The sequence below is a fragment of the Lepidothrix coronata genome, unplaced genomic scaffold, assembly GCF_001604755.1.
Source record: "Lepidothrix coronata isolate B3197 unplaced genomic scaffold, Lepidothrix_coronata-1.0 Scaffold107, whole genome shotgun sequence".
NCBI classification, from domain to species: domain Eukaryota; kingdom Metazoa; phylum Chordata; class Aves; order Passeriformes; family Pipridae; genus Lepidothrix; species Lepidothrix coronata.
Window position 1 is genome coordinate 1,330,556 of NW_016690287.1, and position 15,717 is coordinate 1,346,272.

Consider the following 15,717-nt stretch of genomic DNA (forward strand, 5'->3'; position numbering starts at 1 on the left):
CTACTGCATGCACAAATTCTGCTGTCAGTGCATCTGGCAGTGGGCCATGGCGAGAGACAACTGCCCCATGTGCAAGCAGCCCATGGAGAAGCTGCTGTACTCAGTGCGAGGGGACCGCGACTACGAGGAGTACGACGTCAGCCGGCTCGCCCGCGCGCGGAGGATGATAGCCGACGAGTGGGGCCTCCAGGCACTCTCCGCAGAGATGCTACAACCAGCATGGGTGGCCCACGACCAACAGCCCTTGGCTGGCAGAAGAGGTCTCCTGGGGACTGAGAGTGCCCAGAGGCAGGACGCAGCTCCAGGGCCCTCCAACGCTCCTTCCCAGCAGGCTCCCACATCCAGTGCTTCCTATGAGACAGCCCCAGTGAGGGCAGGCGAGTGTCCAGCTGGCCCTGCTGCTCCCCTGGACCCACATAATGGCACTGAGTAGCTTTGGCCCCTCAGGATCCCCCCCCTTCTGCACCCAATAAACAGCATGGTTCTTTCCAGCACATGTGTGTGTTACGATCAAAGAATGTTTCTAAGTCCACAAGGCCTTGGTGGGATTCATTCTCAAGTACTAAAGGAGCTGGTGGATCCTATGGCATGATCCCCTCAGTCCTCTAGCAAAGGGCTTGGGAGTCTGGGGAGGTCCCTGTCGACTGGAAGCTAGTCAGTGTTATTCTAATTTACAAGAAGGGCACAAGGGAATGTGATGGAATGCAATAGAGGGAAGAGGAGAAGAGAGGGGAGAGGGGGAAGCAGGAAGGAAGTAGGGGAGGAGAATGTAGATCAGTTGGTTGGGATCTACAGTTTTCATCTAGTCCAACTCCCTCACCTCTTCAGGACTGACCAAGGATTAAAGCCCATTATGAAGGGCTTGTACAAGTGCCTCTTTCTAAGGGACTGATGTGATGAAGCATTGACCACCTTTCTGGGAACCTACTTCTTGTTTTTGAACACCCACTCTGTAAAGAACCATGAGTGTGTGACTGATAGGATCCAAAGAGGATGTGATGGACTACAGCAACAGGGTGTATGTGAATTATTTATCTGAATACATATGGTTGATTATTATATAGAAGAGTGACAAGATATTCATATGTTTCTATGACAGTAGTTAAACTAAAACTTTAGTGGAGATTTCTATAATGTAACATAGTTCATATTTCAAAATTTAGAAGGATCATATAGATCACAGGTCAAATTCTCCCCAAGAGTAAGTGCACATTATATCACAAAAATAAACAGTAGTGCATAACTGTCTGAGATAGTTGAAGAATCTTAAAAGTCTTGAAGGTTTTTTTGTTTTTTAAAAGAACACTTTTTACACATCTTTTTTTAATGAACTCTGAAAAAAATTTATTTTCCAGAACCTGACACTAAGTCTGTGACTTCACAGTGGCCAAAGGCACATGTTTTAGATAACAGCAACAACAAAATTAACTGTGAGCTCAGTATAGACTTTGTCAGAGCCTTGATTTCAGTGTGACTGGAGCAGATTTCAGTAGAGCTGAAGAAATCTATAGAACTGGGTTCAAAGTGAAATAAATACTACAGCTTTCAATGTACCATATCTGTCTCCTCTGTTAGGTTTTTTCTGGTCCTGATAGACTCACTGGCACTCCTGCCTGCTAGCAGAACCTCTCCTTTCTTTACAAGTGCTGTGTCACAAGCATGCCCTGGAGCTGGAGGAAAACTCTGTCTGTGGCTTATTCCACCTCAAGAGCTGCTCATGTTCTTTACTATTATTAGTAACTGGAAGTAACTTCATGGCCTGAAGCTCTCAGAGCTGTGTGTTACTATAAAGGGTTTATCAATAATTCACCTGAGGAGACCTTAAAATGTCACCCTTCCTAGTTAAACCCTATTGTAGGTTCCACAAATTCTTTGAGAAAACGAACGTTTTCTAATGGCCTGAACACTGCTAATTTGTCTTCCAAGCTTGTTAGTTACCTGGTTGAAAGACATTACTGTGTGCTAGTAATCATGCTACCTGGTAATTATAACCATTTCCAAAACCTGAAGCATCAAGGATGCTCAGTCTCTGCTCCTGGCCTCCACAGTGCATTGCAGTATATTAAACCTTGTTTAAACATGTCAAACTGCAACAGAGTTGAAGGAGACTTTATACATATTAATAGAACATGCAGCATTTTTCAGTAGCATAATTTCAAGGGATACTTAAATACAAGGCTCCTTTCTGTTTGAGTACTACACAATCCCTCTAGAAAACTACAAACATTTAAATATGGAAAAATATTAACCTTCTTCCCATGATGGGCCTCTGACTAAATATCACTTCCTGGCTCTTTTAGTCCAAAAATCCCTTTCTGGGAGCAAGTGAGGCTTTTGTTAGGAACCCATAAGTATTCTTTCCTGCCTCTCCATTACAAAGATTAACAGTTTTTCTGAGATAATCAGAATGTGGGGAAAACTCTGAAAAAAATGGGTCTCTAGGACAGACAGAGCACTCCCTGGATATGGTATCTGGATAAAGGTTTCTGTTTCTATGCTGTTCCACTGAACATTTCTTCCAAACCACCACCTACCTGCTAGGAATTTAACTTTTCTGACCCGCTACAACTTGAGGTTTGTGCTTAAGAGTCTCTTCTTAGAGACCTGGGTTAAAATACAGAGTAGGGCAGGTGTGTAGTCAAAACAAATTTAGTAGTCATTCAGTATTACTGCAACAAGTGTACACTGGGCCACCACTTCACAAGAGGACTATTGGATTTTCTCCCTATTTGCTGTCAATCTCAAGATTTCAGTGTGTGGAGAAAAATCTCTAAGGTACAGAATTCCCACTCCTGTCAACAGAAGCTCTGTCTACATGGTATAAAATCTATAACCTTATGCTCCCTGTATAAGCTTGTATCAGTTTAGTAGGAATTGTGCATCTTGAAAATTCATGTCTTAAAAAACTTTTCTTCAAGAGTGTTAAGGCTGCTAAATCTCATATCTCCAAAAACCAAAATCAAATTAAAGGTCATCCACTAGGCTGAAGGACCTGTGATTCCATGTAAAGCCCATGGCCAAGTTTCTTGCTAGTAACTGGTCATCTGAAGACAATTTCCTGCTCTGAACACTTCATAATAGAATGCCAGATTCCCACAAAAGGAAAGAAAGCAAGTATTCACCTTAAAAGATATGTTTTTCAGCTTAATTTACAAAAGAATTATGAATATTAAGTTATTGGCTAAAGTTCAAAAAGTGTCTGTTTTTAAAAAAAAAAAAAGAGTTGCTCATTTCTTGAAAGTATCCACTTTTATTGGTTATTAAGTATAATAATAAAATAATAGTAACTTGCATGTACAGACAGATATTTTTGACTATGCAACCTGAATTCAACAGGATTATATAAGGTAAGCAAGAGTCAGCCTGCAGATGGCCTTATGTAGAGTTCTACTTCCTTAGCACACAAACAAGCTTTGAAGCTTCACAAGAGACTCCTGAACACATCATTAGGTTCCAGTTTTGAAGATCTATAGTAGTAATGTTGACCTAGACAAGGTAAATAACTTTTCCAACATTACACATATTTATACCTGTCCATAATTACATCTAATCACCAACTCTTCACTCTTCACAAGCCCCTTTGGCAGCTGAATGAACTTTTCCATCGCCTAACCCAGGATGTATTGTCACAGATCTAACTCCAGAAAGGACTGTGATGTCCATCTAATCTCAGGCACATGGTGACTTCTGCTTTAACCTCAACAACTTGCAGCTAAATGACAGCAAGGTACAACAGATACTTTCCTAAGACAAAACTCATTCCAGCGGTCACTGAATGTGTTCTTTTTACTGATGTGATATGGGGATGAGATGAAAAAGAACATATGAGATGGACCCTTGCTCAGCCTATTCTGCAGGTATACTCAGACATCAACTATTTTCCTCTAGACTCAAAGCAAACAGTTGTTAATTCACTGATCTGAATTATATTTGAAGAAGTGACTTGGTGATGAAAAGTTTCATGTTTCCCAATTTACTTTCTTTAGACAATGTTATGTCAAAGAGAATCAATAGCTTTTCAAAAATAAGTGAATAATACTGGCAGTGAAGAATGCCAGTAATTTAAACTGGGATAGCACCTATTAGCACTGAACTATACTGCTTTTATCTATAAACTGGTTAAAATGTTAAATATGTATATATAATCAACTTCATTATAGTCCTTTTTTTAATGCTTCAGGTAAAATATTGTATTGAACTTGAGGTTTCACATGGCAACACATAACAAAAATTAAAAGAAAGTCCCTATGTCTTTTTGCTAGACACCTTTCATCTGACTCATATATTGACAGACTCAGGTTATTATCATACCTATGCAAAGCAGGTTATTGGTACTATCTGTGAACAGAGATAACACACTGCCAGTGAACACTGCCCAGAGCAAAGCTTCTGCTGCACTGCAAACTTTGGGCTGGAAGTAAATCAAGGCTGCCCATTGAGAATAAAGCTCACATTTAGTAGCACAGGTCAGTGTCATTGAAGCTCAGTAATCCACTACAAGGTTGCTTAAAGTCAAATAACCCTAATGGCAATCTCCCTGGATTTAGAGACGATGATAAAACAACCATTTTCTGCAAGGACATTTCTGCATGGGTACAACCAACCACAGACACACGCATCATGCATGCACAAGCACACCATCAGTGATTCTGGCTTTTATAAACCTACTCTCGTTTTCAGTGATAATGACAAGAATCCAAATCTAATTCATTCTACACAGTACCTTGAGAAGTTTTGCCCTTGTTATATTTCAAAACAGAAAGGCCAATGGAAAAGAAGAATTCTCTGACCACTTGAAAAAAGCAGCATTAAACTCTGACAAAACCGATTTTTTTTCTGAAAAGGTAACCTTCGGTCTTTTTCAGTCGTGTTCTCTGCAGTCACTCACTAGATATAAATATGGGAGCAAAGCAGAGATGTTTCCCAGCACGTTTCACCTGGAGTTCAGCAATAATATATGCACCCTCAGGAAAGCAAATAATCTCTCTGACTGTTACTGGAAGTTGCTATGTATAAGGGCTGGTGGAATTTTATTCCTTCAGGGATGCTTAAAGAAAGTGGAGGAAAAAAAAGACAACTTACCGTTCGAGCCAAACTTTGCTTCAGGTGAGCAGTGCTGTGGAGCCGAAGCTGAACGCAGGGGGTTGCCTTGCGAAGACTTTCATGGCTGCCCAAAGTGTGGTCGCTGCAGTTTGGGGGAAAACAAACAAATCCTTATCTCTGCTTGCTACTTCCTTCTTTTTTTTTTTTTCCTTGCTCCCTCTCCTAAAAGCACCAGTTGACTAAATTCTAAGTGCAAAGAAGACTGAATAATAAAATCCCTGTACTTAGCGCCTATTTCTGTGAAAACTGATGGTGTGAAAACAATTAAGTGATTAATTACTTGTATCACTGACCATTAAGTTCTGTAACAGAACAAAAATGACACGGGGAGAGAACAGCCTTAACCAACAGCATGTGCTCCCAAAACTCTAGATTATTCATGCATGTTCTTCAAACCCAAGTTAGTGCAATTTATACAAAGTATCCTGGTTATGAATGCATCACTGCAGAACGACTTGTAGTGTCTGATACCCAACTCGAAAATCAAATATTAACTATAAGTTTGAAGATCACATATATTAAGACAGGTGACTCTTGATTCTTAAAGATAACAAAGTTCTCACCTTGTGTAGCTCACACAGAGGTGGTAAAAGCAGAGCTGGTCTTTGTCAAGTCATGTGGCAGCTAAGGTCAGACATAGAGCTCTATTCACTCAGCTGGAGTGGTTATTACAAAATATGCTGCTGGTCAAGGATGCTCTTCCCCCCATGACAGGGGAATTAATTATTCTTATTTATTTGCCTCCTCAGAGTAGCTTATAGCCCACTTACCACTTGGCAACTTCTTCTAAGTTATAATACAACCTTGGTTTGTCACTTGAAATTACTTGGAACAAAAATGATTTCACCATTTCCCTTCCACATCTAATTTTAAAAGGGTGAAATAACGCAAATTTTTTTTTCAGAGTTAAGGCAAACATCTTTTTACATCAGAAGAAATCCTTTGGGATTAATGAGTAGGAAAAACAACAATGGGTTTTACAAAGGCAAATTCATCATCAAAAGTTAGTATGCATTATCAGTTACAACTCTAGTGTATGTTCAGTTAGATTCATGTAGCTTTTTTCAAGCCTTGAGCCAGACAAGCACAAAAAAGGATATTCTGTATTTATACAGTTTTGCAGTATGGTAAGTTGTTTCAGAACTCACCGGTCCATGAAGAAAAGATGATTCTTTCTTGGTTTGTCAAGGGCCATGAAAAACTCAGAATTCAGATATAAACTTTATTTCTACTTAAATAGGCTTTTGATGGAATGTCTGAATAAAAATAGCTGGATTTAGTTTTTAAAAAAAACCAAAATGCTCACCCTATGAATAAATCATGGAAAGTCTGACTTAGGGGAGACTCAAATCTCACACTGAGCAGCAGAGGTTCCCAGCATAAATGAATGGTTACACTAAAAAATACACTGTATGTACTCGCCATTCAGCACAACTACAGGGAATTAATACCTATTATAAGTAATCGGCACTCAGACTACACTGTAGTTAAGTAAAACATCAGAGGTGACAAAAGGTGTAAGTGTAGATATAGGATTTTTTTTTTTTAAACTTATACGTTAAACGTCTCAGAGGACAAACTCATTTTCATCTGACAAAATAAATACCTAATACCTATGCCAAAGGTTCTCCTTTGGTAGCACTTCCATACATTTGCAAAATTTCTTGATTTCAAGATCATGATGTACAGATGTAAGAGTGAGAGAAGTTAACACTAACACAGGATGTATTGTCACAGATCTAACACCAGAAAGGACTGTGATGTCCATCTAATCTCAGGAACACGGTGATTTCTTCTTTAACCTCAACAGTTTGCAGTTAAATGACAAGGTACCACAGTGAAATACCTGCACTAGTGCTATCTGTGCATCACCCTTCTCAAATCCCTTCAGAAGCAAAAGTCCAAGTGACCAATTCCCAGTTCCTGTGACTGTACCAATGCGTACATTCTCTTCTGTTGCTCCTCAGCACGTCTCTGTGTTGTGCCTTCCCATGGCTTTCTTGAAACTTCTTCCTCTCCTCATTTCAGCCAATCAAGTCTGCCTCGTGACTCTGATGATGAACTCTCCGTGACCGCGGTTGAGTCAGTGAGGAAACTGTGTGAGAGTGGGGTGTGAAGGGAACCAAGTGGGGACCCACTGGGTCACTGGAGCCACTTGCTGTGAAGAAGCTTCGGTCCCAGCAGTCAAAGTCTCAGTGGCTCCTGAATGGTCAGACTACAAAGTTTCCTTAACACTTTAGAACTACCTCACACCTGGTTTTTGCCTTATACCCCACCATTATTCTTGCTCTTTGCATTCTGCCTCATCTCCAACCTTTGGACAGGCATAGTGACAAGAACATGACCACAACGAAACACATCTCTGAGCCCTGAGTCACTTTTTCCTCATTCATCCAGTAGACAGATTCCTATTGCAATGCCAACATCACACCAAGTCAATGACAGCAATTCATCACCAAAGGTGATATATTGGTGTAGTTACACCTATACCAATACAGAGGAGTGTTCTGCTAGTGTACAGCTATACCCTCCTCTGTAGTTGCAGTTTTGTACCACAGACGTATAAAAACTGCCTTTTGCAAGTGTAATTTTTCCATGTCATCCTGCTTCCAGGCAACACAAGCTATGCCAAGAGAAGCTGAACTTTCTGATTATAACTACATTGACACCAGTGGTTTGTGTTAGCTCTGCTGTGTCAGGCAGATACTATACATCATCAGATCCTTTATTGACACAGCAATGCTGCCTGAAATATTGCAGGCAGAAGTACTGGCCATGCAGTTGACTTCATGACTGGATTTTATTTGCACAAATACAAAGAGAAAAATTTTGACAGATATTGTTACACAAGAGACTAGACAAAATGGATTAATGCCTCAGCAAAACAATGTGGAAACCTGGTCTAGATGAAAAGTGAAATACAAGAAATAGAAGTGTAGCTTCACCACAGATGGACAGATTTTAGCTGTACCACAGGCAGATTTGCTACTGCACCTTTACCATTAAGACAAAGGCAATATATTTCCTTTGGAGGATAATATGATTATTAGTAACTGGTTTACAGCCCTCTGAGCTCTGTATATAAAAAAATAAAAGCACTACAACATTATTAACTCAATTTTTCCCCTAATTTTTTCTGAAATCATGTGGAGATTACAGCTTTGTGGGAATGCCATGACAAATGACATGAAGAGAAAGGTAGTCCTTGTCTTCAGGAGACATGGTAATGACTGGTCAAAATAAAGGGACTTCCCTGTCGTCTCACAATATATCAGAAGCAGAGAAAGGGAAAATCCCTGTCTCCTGAGACCCCCTTACTAGTGGCTTCCCCACAGCAAGGTTTTCTGATGTGCTATTAGCTCCAAACCCTAATACAGCTCAATCAGACTACTTTTTTAAGGGACTCAGTTGAGCAGCATCTCCGAATGAGAAACTTAATCTGCACTGACAAGATAAAATTAAGTTTATTTTTCACGAAGAACATGTTCATCCAGAGGTACTTGCTTCTTATGATTCCAATCTGCACGATTATGTCTCTGCCCAGTGTATAATTAATAGATTAAACTTTGAGTGAAAACCAATTCTTATTTAGATTTCAATTCCCAGAGAACAGAATTAGTAAGGCAAAAAAAATAATCAAATGTCATCAATAAGGTCACAAGCATGTGAGAAGAAATGATAAGCATTTACACTTTTCAGTTCCATACCCCTGCTCACTGTGTTGGCTGAACTGCAAAGCAGTAAAGTACCTGTGCAAATTACACTGTGGTAGAGTGCAGATGGAACTTTAAATACATTGATGCCTTAAAAACAAAGCGTGTTTAGAAATAAAGCTTATCAATATCCTTGTACTACATTCCTTTGCTGGATCTGCACTACTGCAACCCATTGATAGCAGACAGATCAATAAAAAAAATTAAGAAATTAAAAAAAAATAAATCCCCTATTCTTATATATACACTGATGTGTTTTGCTTTATCTGGCATTTCAGGATGCCCTGAGTTTGTGGCCTGCTTTGCTAAAGGCAATGCAGTCTAAATGGAGGACTGATTCATTGCTGACACATGAGAAGGGTTGTTTTTGCCTTGATGCTGGCATTAAGAGCCAGGAGTAATTTGACACAAGCTGCTGAAGCCCAATTTAATTTACTTCTATATAACATCTTTCATGAAGGGCATCATAAAATCATTTTTAGGGGTATCCATTTTAAATCAAAGGAAAGATTGTAAACTGTGAGAGCAAGATTTGAAGGTGGATGTAGAAGGTTTGGATGATGGCATGATAAAGAATTTTTAGAAACAGCAGATGGCCCTCCAAGAGGTATAAGATGATCATGAACAGGACAAGTATAATGGAGTGGAGAGCACACCCACAGCTGGGAAACCCAGAGAAGAAGAGTCTTGGGATATGTATGAAATTTGGAAACTTCTGTGAATAGTGGTAAAATTTGATGACAGGAATAGTGGGGTTTAGTCTTCTCTTCTTTCAAGGAATCTGAATCTTTCAGGCAGGATTCTGCCTCCAGATGCACTTACACTGAACATCTGAAAAAGGAACTGCAGAAAATCAACTGAGGAACTAAAGTACACCTTACAATGACAGAAGCAGCAGGGACAAGGTTCAAGGTTTCTACAGGCACTGTAAGAAATACTTGAAAGCACAGGAAGAAGAAGAAAGCTTGCAGGTTTGCAGCAAGGCCAGGGTTTCCAATCAGTACACACTTAAAGACCAGAAACCAAATGAGATTCCAAATCAGAATTTCACAGATGGCTCTATTAATTACAGACTCAGCTGCAGTCTATATGCAACCTTCTGATATTTTTAAAATTTGGATGTTGAAAATCTGATATTCTAGTTGCGAGTTAGATGGGATATGAGCTCAAGGATCTCTCTGTAGGAAGGGAATAATGGACAATGAAATCTTTTGGTGCTGACTGTAATGGTCATTAGCACACAAGTATTTTTTTCCTTCATCTCATTCAAAACTAAATGGCTTTCAGAAATCATCAAGTCTTTCAGGTGCTTCTGCAGGAGGTGGGAGGAAGTGCTCATTAATGCAGCTCAATGTAACAGTAAATGAAAGCTTTTGACAGATGTTCACAAAGCTGTCTGCTCCACTTTGTCTGAGAACAATTTATCACATCACCATTTTGGCCTCACTTTAGTTTTTTTCTGGATTACGGTAAAACAGGAGCAGCAGAGTATTTATTCCTTTTGCTGTCTCATAACTTGGGCAACTACCGGAATTCATCCCTAAATAATTTCCAAATACTCTTCTGGGGAAGAACTCTGCACAAGTACATCAAATCACTGTGTTAGCAACATTGGGAGGAAACCAATTTGCACTTAAGGATAGCCCACACATAGGAAAAATTTCAGCCTGAGGCAACTCTGCAGGCCATGTTAAGCTACCCAAGGGATCATTATGGTCTGGGGTTTCAAATTTCTTCTGCCTCTGATGAAGAGGCAGAAGAAAGGGAGCTGAACTTAACGGGCATAATATGGACTTACAAGCTGCTGAAGCTGGAAGTGCAGCTTAGTGCTTTCTGTATGACAGTGAAGGAGCAAAGCAAAGTTGAGAACGTTACTGACCTTGTTCCACTGCTAATGAGACGTGCAGAGGTTTTGCAAGTGCAGGAATTTAAACAGTCCACTGTTGATGAGTTCTTCCCAACAGGTAAAACAAAACTCTTCAGCACGTACTGTACACTGTACTGAAACACACTGAGCTCACTCTCAGTACAACAGCTCATTATTTCTACTTTTTTTGCAGTTACTTTGAAATGAGAAGAGAAAGTCTTGAAAATAATGATTAAAAAAAAAAAAAAAAGCCCTGGCTTTCTTCTGTAATTAACAGATCTTATGTATGACCTGGTTCTTTCCTCAGTGGTTCTAGTGTTCTAATGCTTCACACAGCACTCAGCTGTCCCAGCTCCTGCTTTGATTTGAACAAGGGAAGAGGTGGCTTACAGGTGTTGAAGTCTCTATCTTTAGTTTCCAAACATAATTCACCATAAACATCTGAACTTTTGGCCCATGTGCTTGTGTTACCATACAAGTGTTCAAGCTGGATACAGAACAAAACTAATTTATAGAGTGTGACACTTGTTCTCACAACTACATTACCTTCATTAATCAAACTGATTTGCTTTAGGCTGGTTCGGGTAATTTTTACACTCTACCGTAAATATGACTGCTTCTAAAATTTTCCCTTTCAATTACAGACATACCCTATTTTATCTAACACTTTTTACATCTCTAATAGATGAGCTGCAATTCCTGCAGTGCCAGCTTAACATGTTACCACAGAGTACTGCCAACTTCTCCCCTTCTGCTCAAAGTCACCATCCCCACAGCACAGCTGACAAGTACCTGCACTTTAGCTGCCTCAACACAGAATCTGCTCACTTTTGCTGACAGCTGAATTTAAGCTGCCAGAAGGCAAGAAACAACTAGCTGAGTCCAGTAGTGCTTTCAACCACCACAAGAGCTTACTGGAATTAATGTGAATCAGAACATTTACTTCCTTGCTAGTAGACTACATACATTCAGAAAGACCTGTTTGCATGTATAATGTGTTTTTCTTTAACCTGCAGTCAGCACCAAAGTGCTGACTTCATTTGCTTTACTACTACTGCCACTGAATATGAAGAAAAACCCCCTGCTATGCAGCTGTATAATATTGTTTCTCCTCTCTTTGGCTATTTCTCTCTTTGAGAATATGCTGACAACATCCCTATGAGATAGTGGAAGTAGCAGCATCCTTGTATTATGGATAAGAAAGACCAGAAGGGCAATGGAGTGAAACAAATTATTAAAAGCTGCCCAAAGCTTATATAAAGGAGCAAGGATGTGAATTCTTGTACTAGAGCACACCATCATCTCTGAAGAACATAAGTGCTGTGTGTTTCAGGAGCTTCAGAAACTACACATGAAGTGTTTGGAACACAATGCTCTTAACTCTCCCTATGTTTCTTGTTTACATGGCTCACGGTTTAATGAGATACTTACTTTTGTAAGAATTCATCAGACCCATAAACACTTAGAAAGCATTCCTCCTGGGCTGGGTATTGATTTGTGCAACGGAGGATCTCTACAATTAAGTCATGAGTGATACAGCCAGCTGTAAATAAAGATAGCAAGAAAAATTAATAGTAGCTTGCTAGAGAATTTCAGGCTAGATACTTGAGCAAAGAAAATAAGATTTTTTTTTCGTAAGTCCTAGCAACTGCTGCAGACTAGCTCCATCAAGAGGAATTAAGTCAAGACACACTTGATTTTATTATTTTTTAAATTTTTCTTCAAATATTTTACGTGTCACTGGATCTATGTCCATTTAGAGGAAATTAGCAAATTGTTAGGTAGCTGCAATGAAGACAAGATGAGCAACATTTCCAAGAAGAAAGGAAAAGACAAATGGCAATTTATTTTTCTTTTTAATTTTTCTGATTTACATCTTGGTACATTTCCAATGTGCAAACATGGCCTGATGCAGAAGTTGACTCTGTAGCCACTCATGACACAAGAAGGCTACAGAATTTCACTTGTTATTGTTTTTGCCATGCACACCTTTTTAGCCATAACAAAGTAGTAAATTTCTACTCAAATGCATTTTATATATATGTCATTTATTATGTCAAAATTATTTAATATATGTATAACCACATAATATTATAGAAATAAGTATACAATCTCTATAAATTAAGAAGTTCTATGTCAGTTTGTACAACCTGCTCTTAAGAAATACTCCAGCATTTTGAGATTTTTTTCCAGAGCTACTTCAGCTTTTTAAGCCATTTTTCAACGCTTGCCAACACACTTCCTCCCTGTCCATTTTTGAAGAATTGATCAAAAATGAAAAGAAGAGCTGCATAATCTGGATAATGGCTGACAGGTTTTGTCTTTACAGGCATGCAGAGCACAGTGTACCCTCACTGATACTGCAAGTCTAACTTTCTCCAGCAGAAAAAAAAAAATCTGACTCTTCAGTGAAAAGTCTTCATTAAATGTACAGAGATGGTTTAATACTGAAAAATAAAGCCTGGACTTCCTCCCCATAGGCAGTCTCATTAGCTTTTCTGTTAACAGCTACAGACAAAGTAGAATTTCCTTTCTGTTTTTCATTTGTGGTATTTCTTTATTGCTTCAAAAGCAGCAGCCATAGGAGCCCTTTCTGGAAGTTTTAAGTGAACTTTGAGATATATAAACAGAAACTACCTACAAATCCCCAGAAAATAAACATGTAACCCAGTTTTGTGTGTTGACTAATTTACACTGGTCCAAGTTCAGACACCTGGCTCCAACTGAGTCTAACCAACCAGTTTCATCAGGATTAATGAGGTTCTGAATTACCCATTTGCCCACAGCAGCCAATTCATAGAAAAAAAATAGAACAGAATAGAATAGAAATCTGATTCAGAGTTGCCACACTATTATTTTAGAACAAACCAAGAAATATAAAATTGTTTTTGCAGGGAAGTTTAAGGGGATGTGATACTGAGAAAAAACTTCAGAGAACAGATGACATTTTTAGGGGAGGGGGCTGTGACAGAAACAGATAAATAAAATAGAGCTGGTTACCACAGTTAGCTTGCTTTTTGGTTTGGTCATCCCCAGGGAAAAACAAATGTATCAATGGATTCAAAAGCGCCTCCTAAAAATGCTCATTTTCTTTGAAAAACGGTTTTTCTTTTGCTCTGAAAGCCTCTTCAGTTACAGATTTTCTACCAGTTTTACTAGTTTTAAACATTTAGCCCTCTGACAACTCGCTGCTTTAAGCATAGCTGGTTTGACACTAACTGCAGTGCCTCTTTGCTAAATTTATACACTCCAGAAAACAAAGAATGACACTGAATCTTGAATTAAAATTGTAACATGCACTTTTCTCAGGTCACTCCTTGGAAAAAATCTGAAACTTGCTAGTATCATTTGTACTCTCTAGATCCATTCTCCTTTCCTTTCTCTGCCAAAGGTGTTTGCAGAAAATCAAACAATCTGTAATGTTAAATGACAAAACATTTGCCAGTAGTTAAGATTTTTGCTTTACAGGGAATTTCTATGTAGATCCCTTGCCTGGCTGACAGAAGGGCTGGAATTACTACCTTCTGGTCCAAGTGTTCCAAGATTTTCCATGGCATCCACAAAACATTGGTGTGAGATGATACAATCTACTGTTTTTCTAAGCTTTCCAATAACTATGTAGATGTTCTCAAATCAAGCAGAAAAATTGTGAAGTCTCTAAGTCTTGGCTATCTTATTTATGAAGCTTTTTTTTTTTTATATATTGTGACTGACATTCTGTAAAGCTTTGGATTTTCAGCTTTCAACCTGCCACACAAACTAGTACTCAGCCTGTTACAGCCAAATAATTCCTTGACAACTGAAGAAATGATTCAGAAAAAAAAAAGAAAAAGACTATCACTTAATGAAACAGAACAGGAAGAGAGGGGGAAGAAGATGTAATTTATTTCATTTTTGCATATGTCGCAGGAATAAAAATTACCAGAGCTGGAATTAAGAATTCTGTCTTCATGAGAGGTACAGGATGCACAGGAGCAGTGGCAGCTTCCCACAGTCAGCAGTGACAGAATAATCTAGGCTAGGAAGAACCTCAGCAGGTCCATCTATTCCAGCCTCTTCCCCTCCACAGGGGAATCAACACTGAATTCAGATCAGCTTGTTTAGAGTTTTGTCTTATAACACCTTAAAAGCCTCCAAGGTTGGAGACTCCACAAACTCCATGGGCAAACTGTTCCAATTAGCAATTATTCTCCTCTATTCTTTCCACCTAGTTGGAATTTTTCATTTTATGACTGATGTACCTTCCCAGACCTGCACATAACCTTAGGTGCAGAGGAGTTTCAGCACTGCAGATTCTTAAGTTTTACACTCAAAAACAGAATCAAGGCTGTGAGAAGTTCCAAGACTATATAAGGGTTACCCCTACACTCTAAATTAGGCACAAGTTTGAATTCCTCCTGGATGAAAGTCTGAATGATGGCTCATTTGGGACTGCCAGAATTGACCCCAGTTGCAACAAAAGAAAGTAGAGCTCTACACATTAGCAGAGTTTGATATTTAACATAATATTAATTTTACAGCAAATATACTCACTGAACATGCTTGACAAAGTTTGGACTTAAGACTCCCATAAGGCTTGCTCTCCAAATACCTTTCCAGACAACAAATGCATTTTGTTATCATCTCCATGGAACTCAGTTGTGGAAGGATATGGACACCTCAATCACTTACCTTGTTGTGTAAGAAGTACAGGAGATGGTGAAAAATCTGTCCAAACACTGATTCTGAATTTTGTTCCACCAAGGATATGGTCTGGGAACCTTGTTGTGACACTCCAGATTTTCCCGGTATTTGTCTTCAAGTCAGAAGCAGGATAGGCATTTCTGATTCTGGGAAGTAAATGTAAAGAAACCATGTCTAAATGGTTGTGCATCTTTGACCTCTTTTAAGAATAAAACACAAATTCTAGAAGACACGTATAAGAACAGCACATAAAGAGTTGCTAGAATAAAATTCTGTTTACCCATTACATTAGTGAGATAACCACATATCAGATAGCACACATAACTACATCTTTTACTTTTAGGAAAACCA

At 39.0% G+C, this 15,717-nt stretch overlaps 1 protein-coding gene across 1 annotated transcript in view; it reads right to left on the minus strand.

Annotated features, from left to right (window-relative positions):
* PIK3C2G (phosphatidylinositol-4-phosphate 3-kinase catalytic subunit type 2 gamma) overlaps positions 1 to 15,717 on the minus strand; it is a 195,756-nt gene that overhangs the window by 172,062 nt on the left and 7,977 nt on the right. Inside the window, exons 3-5 of the mRNA XM_017823912.1 lie at positions 15,355 to 15,512; positions 12,115 to 12,226; positions 5,083 to 5,185 (exon numbers count right to left, since the gene is read on the minus strand). Coding sequence (XP_017679401.1) covers positions 5,083 to 5,185; positions 12,115 to 12,226; positions 15,355 to 15,512 — 373 coding nt within the window. The remainder of the gene's footprint in view (positions 1 to 5,082; positions 5,186 to 12,114; positions 12,227 to 15,354; positions 15,513 to 15,717) is intronic.